This window comes from Myzus persicae, unplaced genomic scaffold (genome assembly GCF_001856785.1).
Source record: "Myzus persicae strain clone G006 unplaced genomic scaffold, MPER_G0061.0, whole genome shotgun sequence".
NCBI lineage: Eukaryota > Metazoa > Arthropoda > Insecta > Hemiptera > Aphididae > Myzus > Myzus persicae.
The window spans coordinates 7,107-23,776 of record NW_019100660.1 but is presented as its reverse complement, the minus strand read 5'-3'; the positions used below and the strand labels follow the sequence as shown (position 1 = coordinate 23,776).

Genomic DNA, 16,670 nt, shown 5'->3' with positions numbered 1-16,670 from the left:
ATAATATACCTATTATATAATAATAAATAGTGTTTGAAAATTTCATGAAATTTAAAAAAATTAAATATTTCAAAATGTGTGAAATATTTCAGTATTTTAAGAGGACGATATACCCGCATGCGTTGTCTTCGTCTTACAAGCGTACAACATAGCAAAAAACTGTTTTGCGCGGGACAAAACCACTCCCTTGGTATTTATAGTAGAATTACTGAAATTCCGCAATACATAGGAAACACATTTTTCTGTGTCGTAGCGTTTTTATTTTTTTTATAGCATGAATAAAATTAAAGTTATTAATTTAAGAATAATAGAATTTTTTTGGTTTTTTTCATTTAATTATTAAAAATTACTGGAGAATGCTATCAAATTTGTTTCCTATGTATTGCGGAATTTTGGTAATTTTACTATAAATACCAAGGTAGTGGTTCTGTTCCGCGCAAAACAGTTTTTCGCTATAATGTACGCTTGTAAGACGAAGACAACGCATGCGGGTATAGCGTCCTCTTAATAAATTTTGTTTTATTTTTGAATAAATTTTATATTTACATATAATTGTCATAAATTACCTTCATAACTATATGGTACCTGTATGTATACCTAACCTTTGGTATTATACATTTAAAATGGTACTCACATTTTTTAAATATTCTGACTGAATTCTGACATTAGAATTTAGAACACTGAATATTGTGTTAAAAAAATAAATAAATTGTGTTTTTATTTATGTTAAAAAAAATTTCAATGTTTCACGTTTATGTGAAATATTTCATACATCAAACTTGGGATGGCGGTATTTAAAATTCTGATACCGGTATCCGGTATTTGTTTACTAATGGTATCTACGTTATTATACTATTATACATATTACACTATCTCTACTGTTTTTAATATTATATTATATATATTTATTATTTTTTAAAAAACAGATACTTAGCAACCGGAGATTCAATGAAAACTATTTCGTTCAGCTATCGTTTATGCCTAGTTTACACGCTGCGTAGTACTTGTCATTAGTACTTGTCACTCGAACTATTACTTGTCACTGGCACTAATCATCTATCGGTCACACGCATTCACTGATTTGTGCATAGTATTAGTTAATAGTAAGTGATAACATAAAGATAACATAAAGATGTTTATTATTGTAGTGACTACTGAATATTAAATACGTAATTAATATATTAATATATTAAATACGTAATTAATATAGTCACCAGACACCAAGTACTGAATGAAATGGACCGTCGAAGTGTTATAAAACAAAGTTTTAAATATTATTCAAACATAATATCAGCTTTAATAGATGAACTGGAAACCGAAATAAGTAAAAAACAAAAACGAATATGGACGAGGAAATGGCTCCTTCGAAGAGATACACATGGTAGTTCGGTTGGATTAATAAGAGAACTTGCAATTGAAGATAAATCAGAGTATAAAAGTTTTATGAGGATGACACCAGATCAGTTCGAATTTTTGTTTCAAAAAATATCTGCTAAAATTCAACGTGAAGATACGATTATGAGACCTGCGATACCTGCAAAAATAAAATTGGAGCTTACCTTATCATTTTTAGCTACCGGTAATAGTTATCGTAGTTTATCTCACCTTTTTCGGGTTTCAAAAGCAGCAATTAGTATTTTCATTCCTGAAGTTATGGACGCTGTGTTTGAGGCTTTAAAGGATTACATAAAAGTAAGTTGATAGTATTAAATAAAAATATTGGTATTTAGTGTAATATATATATTTACTTATTTATAAATATACTTTTGTATAATAAATCAATAAAATGTTAACTTCATAATTTTAACAAAAACAAATATTTTATACTTTATAAAAAAAATAGTAAAAATAGTACACACTTTTAATTAACTCATACATTATGTATAAAAATAAAACAAAAAATAAAATTAATTCAACTTCATTAATAAAATAACTTTTAACTTTTAAACATAAATAAAACAAATAATGTATCACAATAGACACAATATCTAACAGTGTAAGGAACTTTTGACTAGTTCATGTATAATAATAAAAATAGTAATAGAAAATTTCTTCTTGAAAATAATATTATTTTAAGTAATTATGATAAAAAAATTTTAACTTTTTCAAGAATAACATAATACAATATATAAAATAATAATAATAAATAAAAATAATATAATTATATAAAGTCTTCATTAGTAAAAGTAGCATAAATTGCATTAGATAAAATATTATCATTTGTATCAATGGGTGAATTTACACTTGAATCCACCTCTGATGACACATATGACAACCTATCAATAGAATCTGTTGTAATAGAACATGATCTATAATTTTGTACAGCCATGTCACTTAATATGCTTTGAATTCTTGATAGTGCAATCAAAGCGTTTTCATAATTTAAAGCTTTTAACTGAGCTGCAACACTCTTTCCGAAAATATCGAATTGGTTTTCAGGTTGAGGTACTTCTGGTTTATTTATATTTTCTTGCAATTGTTTTAGCTCATTTATAGCACGAAAAATTCCTTTTTTATTTGATTCTTTTCGGTTTTTTGGGGTGGTATCTGTATTAGCTTTTAATATTGGTGTTGAATGTGAAAATGAGGTGTCAATCTCTTCAGACTCTTGAAGTGATATTTCTTCAGTGTCTTGGGTGTTTGGTGGTATAGTGTTGTGATATTCAGTGGCTACAGTTGCATTTTCAAAACTTGGAAAATTGGTTATGATCTGAAATTAAAAATATACCTACTACATTTTTTTTTCGATTTTATTTTAATTATATTATTAATATGCCTACTAGGTATAAAGTAGGCATGCCTTTAATTAATGTTTGTTGTCTTTTGAAAATAAAAAAATTTTCTAATAGTCTATTTAGGTACAATAAATTTGAATTTGATAAATGAAATGTTTCAGATACCTGCTAGTCACGAAGAATGGAATGTTATTGAAAGGGGTTTCCATTCTAGATGGAATTTTCCAGGGGTATATGGTGCTATAGATGGAAAACATGTGATGATACGTGCACCGCCTGATTGTGGCAGTGATTTTTTTAATTACAAAGGATCAAACAGTATTATTTTATTGGCAGTTGTAGATGATGACTATTGTTTTACTTATATAAATATTGGAGCTAACGGAAGATGTTCAGATGGCGGTGTTTTACAAAACAGTTCTCTTTCACATGAACTTGAAAATGGTATGTTACCAACCGGTGGATTTTTTGTTGCAGATGCAGCATTTCCACTAAAACATTATTTATTAAAACCTTACCAACACACACCTCTAACACACGACCAAAAAATTTTTAACTACAGGCTATCAAGGGCCCGGAGAATAGTGGAAAATGCATTTGGCATACTTGTAAGCAGATTTAGGATTTTTGAAAAACCTATAGCAACAGATGTATCAGTAACAGATAAAATTATACACACAGCATGCGCTTTGCATAACTGGCTAAGAAAGACTTCAAACACTTACTTGACCAGAGAAAATGTAGACTTCGAAAATGTAGATACCGGGGAAATCATACCAGGATCATGGAGACAAGAAACCCTAGCGTTACTGCCAAGTATTAACCGAATAGGTAGTAACCATTCATCTAGACAAGCTAGAGAATTAAGGGAAATGTATACAAAATACTTTACAAATGAAGGTGCTGTCTCGTGGCAATCAAGAATGATTAATTAAATCACCTCTTTACATACTATAATATAATAATTTAACAAAATATTGTATACATTACATATTATTAGTTTTATTATTAATTTTATAAGTTTTATATTAATTTTATTAACATGCAATTAATTTTTTTTTATTAAATTTATCTTTATATTTATTATGCATAAATTGAAGAATGTTAGAATTCAATAGAATAGTGAATTAAAAATATTTTTAACTACAACTTTTTTCAAGAGCAATTTTTAATTGTATAGTGCAATACTGCAATACAATTCAATAGTTTTTTTATTACTATAATTAGTTTATATCAACATAAAAAAATTTAAATAATAATGTATATAATGTACTCACATTGTCAAAAGTGTTCCTTCTTTCATCTGCATCCTTTAAGAGTGCTTTCATTTCAACAAACCATTTTATGTTTGGTACATAAACATTGTCTGTACTGCTTCCAGATGCTTTCGATTTATCTTTTTTTTTCTTTTCTTGGTAGTAGATAGATTTTAAATTTCGCATTTTAGATTTTACATCAGCTACTTTAAAACCGGGTATAGCCATTCCGTCCACAATTTTTTGAAAACATGCTTCCCGCATGTGTTTATTTTTGTAAGATACATGTTTAGGATTCCAGAGGCATTCATATTGCTTAAACTCTTGAAGAAATTTGATAGTTGTTTCTGCATTCCACTTTTCTGACATTTTAAATTCTACGTTAAAAACTTAATAAACTAACAAAAATTGGACGGTACGTGATAAAACCAATATTCTCTTATCACTTCAACTAAGCACTAATACTATCATCATGCGATCACACGTTGCGAGTGCAACCGCGAGTAGAGTAGAGTCGTGGAGGGGGTAGCTACTTGTCATTAGTAAATAGAACTGGGTTCTATTCACTCGCACTCTCGGTTTTACTAATACTAAGCACTATTTTTAATGTTTACACACAAGGTGCGAGTGCGAGTGACAAGTACTAATGACAAGTACTACGCAGCGTGTAAACTAGGCATTAGGTCTTTCTACTGTATACCAAATCATCATAGAAGTATGTTATGCAATTATCGAAATTGTTATGCCAGAAGTTATGCCTGTTCCAACTGAACAAAAGTGGAAAGAAATCGCATCAGAGTTTTGGACTTGCTGGAACTTCCCCAATTGTTTAGGTGCTATCGATGGCAAACATGTTACAATCCATGATAAATTAAATAGGTATGTCAGCAATTTACCGGTTTTTAGACTAATCGCGCACCCACCCTCCTCCCAGCCTTGTACTGTGACGTAAGCATTTCTCCGTTTCCCATTGGTCCGTCGCCGCCGCCGCCGCCGCCGCCGCCGCCTACACCGATCAGCCACAGCCGCTACGGCCTACGAATTACGATTCTGCGATCGTGCTCCCATGGCCCATCTCATCTGCTCAGGATGACCCGTGATAAATTATAATAATTGTTTTATTACAATAATAATATTATAATTATTATTTTTTTTTTTTTATTAGCTTTCAGTTTAACTATTACAGCTCAACAATTATTAATTATTTTATTACAATAATGTTATTATAATTATTTTATTATTTTATTTATCATGGTATGACCAATATTCTTATATAAACTTGCATCATAATATATTCATATACGATTTACATGATAATATAGTACTTATTACTTAGTAGTATCATATTATATTTAATATTGTATTTGAAATCTTTAATGACAACTCGGGCATTTTACCCACACCACCAACACAGTACATGATTTTACCGGTAGACAACCAAAACGTCTGAGTAAAAATTCTGTAGTTAAAAAGTTAACGGTAAAAAGTTCGGACTTTTTTACCACGATATGATTTTACAATATGACCAACAACAATTTCAACTTTAAACGCTCATTATAAAATATTAATATGACTATTTTATTTTTAAAACGTGTTAATTACTGAGCGGAGCGATAAATGTATTGATTTTACAATGATGTTATTTTTTTAAATTTTTTTTGTCGTCTGCACATTTTGGGGCACCAAAAATGCTTCAGTTTCCTATTTTTATCAATTTTTCTAGTAGAAAAGTGAATTTCAGTTGGTGCTTGGGGATCGATATAACTAGTAAAACTGTCATTCACTCATTCCCTTAAAAATCTCGAGGTATAACGAATAATTATATGTATTTTGGTCCTCTCGATAAAACGAAGTTTTTTTAGTTAAAGCTTTCGCGATGTAATAAACTTTAACAATTTTGGTGCTTGTAAGCACAAGTTACACAATAATATCATTATATTACGAATTAATCATTTTTATTAATATAAGATGCACGTTTGCTGATGTATAATGACTACGAAAAATATAAAATTAAAATAAATAGCTTATTATTATTACTAAGGTTTCCGCTGATTATCATGTAAGATAAAATTCATGTAGGTATCTAAGGTAATGACGTAGTAGAACATAGGCGCAATTAGGGGGGGACTTGGTTATGCTGAGCATTAAGTATCAGGGTGTGTGCTGCTGATACAATTTTAGACCTCCCTCACAGAAAAATGTCTCTAGGTGTGCCTATATCAAGAAGAATCTTCCGAAGAGCCTTCCGTAACATTAACGGAATCAAATCAGATCTCTGTGTGTTTCCTTATATTTTAAATATGTAAAACATTAGTGACCGGTTTAGATCGTCATCAAGTGGCACATCGGAAAAGAAACTGATTAAAAAGAAAAAGAAAATATGTATTCGTAAATAAGTAATAAACAATAAACATTCATGTGTTCCTATGTAAATATTATTAATTGAAAATGAGCATCTATATTAATGTATGACAATCATTATAACTGTATGTCATTCGATTTAAATTTCGTTGATTTATTATCTGGTTTATAATCTTGACATCTCGACAGTTATAAACAGAGTATAAGACATTACATATAATTCAATATCATTAAATAATAAATTATAATGTAAATGATTTACATTGTAATTTAATAAATATCAAATGGGCAAGATGGAATTATACTTATTATATTATCATTAAGTATTTAATTTTTAAGAATGATATTTAAGTATCTAAAAAGTATAATGTCTTTTATTATGCTTAAGATTAAGTTAATTAAATGTAATTAATTTAATCATCACTATAATATACTCAGATACAAAAGTAGTTCCAGATAGGGGTTTTTAATAAATTAATATTTATATAACACCATTTGATGTAAAGAATAGCTCACAGATATACGTTAGTTACCTATAGCAAACTTAAGTGACATAAATTTGTTTAAATTCATTAAAAAATACTCTGTGCCTATAAGTATTTGAAAGTTAGCAATAATGCCGAAGTGCGTTTTTGAAAATTGTGATAGTGGTAGTAGGAAGAAAGGAAAAAATCAGATGAACCTTGCAGTACATCTGCATAGGTTCCCAAAAGATATAAATTTGTGTCTTAAGTGGTTGCAACAAATTGAATACGGTCAATCTATTAATGCAAAATCTGTAAATCTTAAAACTGGTAACATCATCTATTCATATGAAATAGACATTAACATTATTCACGTTTACATGTATTGTTATTTTCACTTACATTTACTTATTAAAATTCATCTAGCCGTTGTTTGTTCATTGCATTTTGCTCCATACCATATTGCCGATAAGCCAATGATACAGAAATTATTGAAATATTCACCTCAACGTATGCGAAAACTTAGAGATGATGCAATTCCTTTGAGGTAAATAATATTCAGGTTTTATTTTTTTAGATTTATTTTATACCAATGTTTTGTTTAATAGTATTTATGGTACAGACTATTATGATATACCTTTCATAAGACCAGTGAACCCTTCTACACCAGTAAACAAAATTTATCCACCTAAAATAGTTACACCTGCTGGAGTATTTGATGTGTAAGTTTCCTATAAATATTTTGTTTATTGAAATATTCTAATAATTTTTATGTGCATTTAAATATCAATTAAATTCAACAGTAATATAATATTTGTATAATGCTTAGAGAAACTAATAATAAACATCAAAATGTTTCAAAAACATTGGATTTTGTCAACGCTGAACTAGGGGTTCAACCGTTAGTTGATGATTCAGATAATGATTTGATTCAGAAGTAATTTAGAAACTTGATGCTTTTGTTAATTCTTCAATGAAATAATCATGTTTATTTTTATTTAGACTGATGGAATCCGTAGATTTGTATAAAAACAAAAATTACCAACTTAAAGAAGAGAATAATAAATTAAAAAATAATATATTAGCACTACATAAAGAAAATGAAAGTCTAAAAAATATTGTTAGTAAAATAGAATATAATTTTGAATTACGTTTTAATTCTTTACTGTCAAATATTTTCACACCAACTCAAATTGATATGCTATTACATCCTAAACTGAAAGCATATAAATGGACTTCTGATGATATTTCATCAGCTATAACATTAAGATCAGTATCTCCAAAAGCTTACAGATATTTGAGGAACAAGAAATGTTTTCCTCTACCAGGTAGGACCAACATTAATTTTATGATATGCCACTAACAATAAAATTTTATTTTTATTTTTATAACCTATATATTTAGGTATGTCCACATTAAGGACATGGGCTTCTACATTCACAATTCAACCTGGTATTTTAACTAATGTATTACAACTTATGAAAGCCAAAGGTATAATAAAAAGTGTAATGAAGATGTAACAGTTTTAGACTTTTAAATAATATCAACTCTAATTTTTTTTTGTTCATATATAAGGTGATTTCTTTACTGTGGAGGAAAAATTAACAGTAATTTCTTTTGATGAGACATATATTTCACACAGAATTTGTTACGACAAAAAATTTGAAAAAGTATATGGGCCACATAGATGTGTTCAAACCGTTATAGCTAGAGGTAAGCAAATTAATTAATCATGTTACATTTATATTAAATTTACTTGAATAAAATGAATTAACCTAAAGGTTTATTGAACAATTGGAAACAACCGATATTCTATAACTATGATACTGCTATGACAAAAGAATTACTTAATAACATAATAGTAGCACTACACGAACATGGTTTTAATGTGATCGCCATCGTGAGTGATATGGGTTCTTCAAATGTTGGATTGTGGAGAAATTTGGATATTTCTATAACAAATACGTCTTTTAAACATCCAATAACTAGTAAAAATGTATATGTGTTTGCTGATGTGCCCCATATCATAAAACTTGCAAGAAATCATTTTCTCGATCAGTAAGTTGTCCATTACTATCTAAAATCACACACAAAGTTACTTATCAATTATATTATAATATCACCTCTGTACTCACCTAGAGGGTTTAATTTATCTAATGGAAAATACATTGGTAAGAACGTATTGCAACAATTAATCAAATTAAATGAAGGAAATGATTTCAAGCTAGCACACAAGATTTCTAACCGTCACATTTCTGTAGAGGGTACAGTTCGGATGAATGTACGGTTAGCTGTAAATTTATTTTCAAATACAGTCGCCAAAGCCATATTATTCTGTGGGAACAACAAATATATGATAAATTACAACTGGAAAGAAGTAAAGTTAATAAACTATTAAGATATAATAAATAAATAAACTGGCATATATTGTCTCCGTCTTACTAACATAATATAACATAGCAAAAACTGTTTTGTGCAAGACAACACATGCGGGTCCTCTTAATTATTAGAATATTAATACTGACCAATTAAAACTGTGTAGGCTTCAGACACCATAAGTCTATTTAATGATTGGTTCGACTTGATGAATACAAATCAGATGTTTGATAAAAATACTGCAAGCTATGGACTTGACCTCACAAAACAAACAGAGCTATTGAACAAAATGAATCAATTTGCATTAAACATGAGAGTTCATGGAAAAAAGTCAATGCTGCCATTCCAAAAAGGTAAAGGAATATTTTATAACAACATATACTCACATATTATATTAAAATAATAAACATGAATTAGGTATTGTGATTTCCAATACATCCCTTGTCAATTTATTTGAAGACCTAAAAGAATATGGTGTTTCTTACATTACTACTAGAAAACTAAATCAAGATGTAGTAGAAAATTTTTTTAGTTATATTAAAGGAATGGCAGGATCAGCAAATAATTGCATAACAGCATTAGATTTTATGTATTGGTTTGTATTATACTGAGACAATTCTTTAAGTTGAATTCAATAATTAATGCATAATAACTTTTATACCTATAATTTAGTCTTAGGTGGTATATTTTAGGTAAACACTCCAATGTTGTGTTTACCGAAAATAGAAACACCGAAGATGGAACAGACGACAGTTTTCTTAACATTCAAGAATGTTTAACCGGTGAAGTTATTGAATCTACTGATTTAATTACCAATTCTTCTCATCAATTTAAAGAAATGGATAGTGACTTGGCTCAAATTGAATCCACTTTTGGAACAAGCAATGTTCAAATTTCTAACACTTGTATGGATTTGTTAAATCAGTTTGAATCTGAGGTATACCTATACTAAAAATAATAAATACGTTTACAATTTATGTTAAATTTTCAAGATACAGGTACATTATAACAATTATTTACTTTATAGGCCTTATGCATGGATGACAATAATTCTTTCAACGGCCTTGAGAAGGAAGGTTTGCAATATGTTGTAGGATATGTTGCATCTAGATTTGCAAAAAAATATCCTCTAATGGTATCCTAAGAGCAAACCACCAATGATGAAAATTGGATTAGATATCTGTCCAAAGGGGGATTGACATATCCATCCAGTCAATTAATTAATGTTGCCAATATAATGGAAAAGTTATTCATTGATCTTCATGGAAATCACCTATCAAAAGAAGAGGGTATAATGAAGAAATTAACACATTGTTTAATGGAAAAAATTAAACTATCAACACTAGATATACCAGTTGAAGTAGTTCAGTGTCTTGTCCGAACCAGAACATTTATTCGATTAAACAACCTTAATCAAATATTATTAAATACTAAAAATATTAAGAAGAATAAAATTAAGCTTAAAAAATTCACTGAATAAATTATGTATTTAAATAATTAGTTATATATTCTATTATTTTAAATGTAACTAAAAATTGTAAAAAAATTATGACATAATATGTAATGATTATGCACATTATTGCATATCATATATTATAATGTATATATTTGTCTCTATTTTAATTGAATACATGTTATTTTAGTTTGTTAAAATATGTTTATTTTATACAAATAAAAAATCTGACATTTAAACTAAATACAATTGTGTTAGACATGACTTATGGTTATAACCCATCCAATTATTACAGTATTATAAATCAATTATATAATTATTTAATACATCAAATGATTATGATTAAATGATATGAGTAATTTTTTAAGTTTTATTAAAATAATTAGGGAGGAAAACATTTAATTGTAATTGTTTGATAAGCAATGCATAAGTTGTCTATATACCTCTAAACCATTGGAGTAGGAAATAGTGATCAGTTATATTTGATGTATACCACACTTATGTACTATTAATTTTTTTAATAATTCTATAAAGTTTTGAGTTTTTTTTTGAAAATAATATTCTTATTCTATTCTACTTTATTTTTTATTACAATAATTTTCTGGTGTATAATTTAAGCTCTCCTTAAGATATTTTAATATATAATCTAGCTGTATCAAGATGTACTTCTCAACAATAATCACCTTCTCACTCATACAACAAACACTAGGATTCATTGCATATGACTGTAATGGACCTAAAATAAACATAACGGCATTCAATAGTCTGAGTGTAGATTTTTGTGACCTCCCAACCGCAATCGATGTCAAACCTATTCAGAGAGTTCAGTTATTACAAAAAACAGACACTTATTCAATACCTTATAAATCATGTTCAATAATAACAAACTATTTAATAACGCGGTGCTCAGTACTAGAAGATGCTCAAATGGTAGAAGGTGGATACTTCACAGAAATTTCAGAACTAGGCAGCTCACGATGTTCGGAAATTCACCAAAGGTTAGTTTACCACCTTCCACTTGGCGGCATGATCACAGGATTAAAAATAAATGAAACAAGATTTTTTTCTACTACAATAGCTGGATTTGTTGACAGACATGGTAATTGCAAAGGTACAACATTCACATCAGACAAAGGTACGTGGCAAGATGTTATTGTACAAGCTCACTTTAAAATATTTCTGACCACTGGAATGGCAATAGTAAATAGCAAAGACAATATTCTAATACTCCCAACGGGCACTTCATTTAAGCTAACTGACCAATATGGCATCGATGCATACAAAGGAGAAGTAATATGGGATTTAAATGTATACGATTGTGATACCCATGAGTTTACAATATTATACGATGGACCTGCATCTATAGTCACATCGGTTAAAAATAAAAATCAACAAACTTACTTGGTTGAATCTGACCAAATAGTTTTTGCCCTCACAAGTATAAGACAAACATATGCTTGTCAAATACCAGTAATTCAAACTGAACATTCTCAATTAAATATCTTGACAGACCCTCTATTTTTTAACTTCTTTAAAACGAAAAATATTTCTCCACAAAATACAGACTTAATGGCGTACATTAATACAAAATTTGTTTACATCGAAAACCGTTTTAAATCTTCTCTGACAACTTTATATACAGATTTACTACACAAGCAATGTGAGCTAGAGAGAAAAGTATTATTACATAAATTAAGTTTAGCAACATACAGTCTTTCAGAATTTGCATATGCAATGGGTGAAGGTCCTGGTTTTACAGCCATTCAAGCAGGTGAAGTAATATATTTAATAAAATGTAAAGCAGTCGAGGTGGAAATTATATACAAAGATGTTTGTTATAATGAACTTCCTGTATTATATAACAACCAATCATATTTCATGGCACCAAAAACCAGGACTTTGCAGAAATATGGTACAGAAATAGATTGCAATCATTTATTACCATCTGCATTTTATCTTGACGGAGATTGGTTTTCAATTACATCAAAAATAAATGAAATAAAAAAACCCCAAACCCTTAAGCCATCAACAGAATGGACTTGGACCTACAAAAGCCCTGAGCATTTGATGACGGCTGGAATTTACACTTACAATACGATGAAGGCCTTCCAACAATATTTAGTATTACCTCAGGAGATAGAGGCCTCGCAAAAAAATCTTGCAAGACAAACCATGGGTCTGTCTATAATGGATCAGAGGTTAAATTTAAATAACTTAATTGATGAAAATACAATAAGTAAAATGGTAGATACCAAACTAAAAAATATGTGGGGTTGGTTCACCGGATTTGGAGAATTTGTCTCCGGTTTATTAGGAATATTTTTCATTTGGAAAATAATATTGACCTGTATTGACACAGGTTTAAACGTCTCCCTATTATATAAGACATTTGGATGGAGCCTGAAACTAGTGGCAGGCATTTTTTCCAGCATCACCCATTACTTAATGCACAATGCACACCATCACTTCCGACAACAACAACAACAACAACAACAACAAAGTGAAGAAGAAGAAGAAGAAGAAGATCATTCATCACGAAATATTGACAGACAGCCATTTCAAAGCATACAAATGCACAATGCACCGTTTGGACCCAACACTCCGCCCATCAATTACAATCAAAAACATTATAATATTATAACGTTTGATAAGAGATGGAGAAATGCTTACGTCACGGACATGCGTATCACGAGTTGCTGACATACCTATTTAATTTATCATGTTACAATCCAAGCTCCTCCTAATAGTGGATCACAATATTTTTGTTATAAGAAAACATTTTCTATAGTTTTATTAGCATTAGTTGATGCTCATTATAATTTTATAGCTGTAGATGTGGGAAGTTTTGGTAAAAATAGTGATGGAGGCATCATGGCTCATTCAAAATTAGGAAAAGCTCTTGATCAAAATAAACTGAATGTACCACCAAAAGAAGCGTTGTCAGGAACTACCAATGATGTACCGTACGTTATTGTAGGCGATGAAGCCTTCCCATTAAAAACGTATTTACTGAGACCATATCCCGGAAAACAGCTAGATTGTAATGAAAAAAGAGTATACAACTATCGTCTATGCCGGGCAAGACGAGTTGTGGAAAATGCATTTGGTCTATTATCACAAAAGTTTAGAATATATAATAGACGAATGCAAGCTAAACCAGAAAATGCTGATGTAATTATATTAACAACATGTGTGCTTCACAATTTTATAAAAAAATATGACGGGAAGTTAACTTATGTACGTGACAATAAACAAACGAGTGAGGACCATTCAACTCCTATAAATTTGAAGAACATTTCAGTACAAGGTGGAAATGCAACACGAGAAGCTTTTGGTATCAGAGAAACATACAAGCATTTTTTTAATTCCCCATGTGGTTCTATTCCATGGCAAAATAATGTTTAATACTTAACTTATAAAATACTTATAATATTCTATACATATTTCTTTACCTAATGTTTAATGTTTATATCAAAATTCTTTGTTATGTATAAAAATTGGTATTTATATTATGTCAAAATTAACTAATTTAATTACTAAAATAATTACATTATAATATTATATACATTAATACATTATTACAAATTACAATATTATAAATCTCAATTATTAAATAAAATGAAGTTATATTATATAAGTTAAACTGTATATAATATATATAATATTACCTACACTCAAATATTATATTATCTTACCTGTTTGATTCAATTCATCTGCAATGTTTTTCCATACCTTTTCTTTCCATGTACTGTCACTATAATTTGGACTACTTAGGTCATATAGCCCGACATGAAGTTTGACGAGCTCAATTAATTTTTCGCTGTCCATTATGACAGATAGATCCTCTGATGAGTGAATTGAAAATGATGAAAATATATCAGTTGCATATCGTAAACATCAAATGCGATCGGACGCTTGTTCAGACATGTCCGATCCGGCGCCGTTCCGTGCCCAAACTTGTCCGAGCTCGGACAGAAAATCGGTCAGCGACAATATTTTTTTGATCGGAGAGAGACGTACATTTCCCTAGCCCCACCCATTTCAAATTTTCAAAATTTTTCTACGCCAATATTTAGCACGTGATTAGCGTGAATTTGTACGACCGTTTCCGAAATTTGTACGGTAGCGGTTTACCCGGAAAATTCAATTTTATATGGGTGGGGCGGGGGAAACGTTTTTCCAGCNGTCAAATAAAAGATGGTAGGTATAATATTAAATTATTTATTTGTAAGATAATACACAACACCAATACAGCAATGCGGTAATAATATAAGTTTTGAACAATAATACAATATAACATCAAAGAAAAGAAATATTTTACAATTTGTTATGTCTTCACTTATTTTGTATTATAATAAAGTATAAATATTATAGCGCGATTATGTTCAAAACACTTCACTCCTAATAAGTTACAAACAAAGTTGGGTTGTTTTAAGTATTCACCCAGTAATAAACGAAAACTTAAGCCGAGTGCTGTACCAACTAAATATTTAACTCCACGCAAGGCAAGTATTTTAAAGGGGTTTAATATTATTTATTGTCATATTTATTTTATAACTATATAATATACAATATTATAGAAAACTGTACATAGTCAGGATGATGAAAGTGTTGAGGTAAATGAACTAGAAGATATGTCAGGGATAGGATTGTCTACTATTAGTGACCATGAACCTGAAGATACGTTAGAGCAGTTAGAGGTAGACATTTATACCATTATATGCATTAACATGCAAATATATTCATGTATACATATTTATCTTTAATTTAGGTACATGTTGATATAGAGACGAGAAAGAACAAAATTAGCAGATCTCTCATGGACAATTTTAAGTCAAATGAATCCATAAATATAATTGGTAATAGGAAAAGGTAACATCAAGATGAATTTAATGTAGATTTATGTTTATGTTCCAAGTTCTAATATGACATTGTGTCTTTTACTGTATTGTATACTTGTCTATATTTAATGGAATTCTTATTTATAATTCAAAACATTTATTTTAGTATTGAACAAGAACTTGAGGAAACTAAAAAATGCTTAGCTGCAGTAAAGGAGGAAAATGAAATATTAAAAATGAGTTTCAAAGATAAAGTTGTAAATTTATTTTCTCATATTTTTACAATTACGCAAATAAATTATTTCCTTAATCCAATGAATAAAATAAAAAAATGGGGAATAGATGACATTACAGGAGCAATTTCTCTTAGAAGTATATCACCAAAGGCTTATAGATACTTAAGAGAATCTTTGAAGTATCCATTACCAGGTTTGTGAAATATTTCTTATTCAACTGTCACTATGGTCACAATTTAAAACTATTTTAGCTCTATCTACTTTGCGAACTTGGGCCCAAAAATTTCCAATTCAACCAGGAGTTTTAACAGGTGTGTTAGGTATCATGAAATCTAAAGGTAAGTAAACTAATCTAATAACTATTGGTTATTAACTTATTAATAATAAAAAGTTAAGTACCTACGTCATAACTACTCGATCGTACAATAAAATATTAATTAAATTACAGGTATTTCTATGGATGCAAATGATAAACTAGTAAGTTTATCATTTGATGAAGTTTATATATCTCATGATATCTGTTATGATAAAATATCTCAGCAAGTTATTGGACCACACAAAACGGTCCAAGTAGTAATGGCCAGAGGTATATTTAAATCATGGAAACAAGTTGTTTTTTACAAATATGATACACCGATGACAAGTGACATATTATTAGAGATTATCACTAACTTATATAACATTGGATATACAGTTGTATCTGTGACAAGTGATATGGGTCCAACAAACATGGGTTTGTGGAAGTCAATGAATGTTTCTCATACAAATAGTTCATTTAATCATCCTCTAATGCCTGACAAGAGAATTCATGTTTTTGCCGACGCCCCGCATTTGTTAAAACTTATTAGAAACAACTTTCTTGACCATGGTTTCCTTCTGAAAAATAACAACGGTATGAATTATTTAAAAACATTAAAACATTTAATTTAAGTTAACATTTCTTTTTTA

General features: G+C 29.2%; 3 protein-coding genes across 3 annotated transcripts; 2 read left to right on the top strand and 1 right to left on the bottom strand.

The window, feature by feature from the left end:
• Positions 1–584: 584 nt before the first annotated feature.
• Positions 585–1,705, top strand: LOC111039646. The gene has a single exon (XM_022323244.1). It carries the CDS (start codon positions 1,237–1,239, stop codon positions 1,699–1,701), a length of 465 nt encoding a protein of 154 aa, XP_022178936.1. The 5' UTR covers positions 585–1,236; the 3' UTR covers positions 1,702–1,705.
• A 456-nt stretch (positions 1,706–2,161) lies between these two features.
• Positions 2,162–4,948, bottom strand: LOC111039614. The gene is made up of 2 exons (XM_022323201.1): positions 4,013–4,948; positions 2,162–2,710 (listed from the first exon to the last, which is right to left on the bottom strand). Exons 1-2 carry the CDS (start codon positions 4,358–4,360, stop codon positions 2,162–2,164), a joined length of 897 nt encoding a protein of 298 aa, XP_022178893.1. The 5' UTR covers positions 4,361–4,948.
• Positions 2,734–3,697, top strand: LOC111039638 (putative nuclease HARBI1). Its single transcript, XM_022323233.1, has one exon. The coding sequence runs from the start codon at positions 2,888–2,890 to the stop codon at positions 3,668–3,670; it is 783 nt and encodes a 260-aa protein (XP_022178925.1). The 5' UTR covers positions 2,734–2,887; the 3' UTR covers positions 3,671–3,697.
• Positions 4,949–16,670: the final 11,722 nt, after the last annotated feature.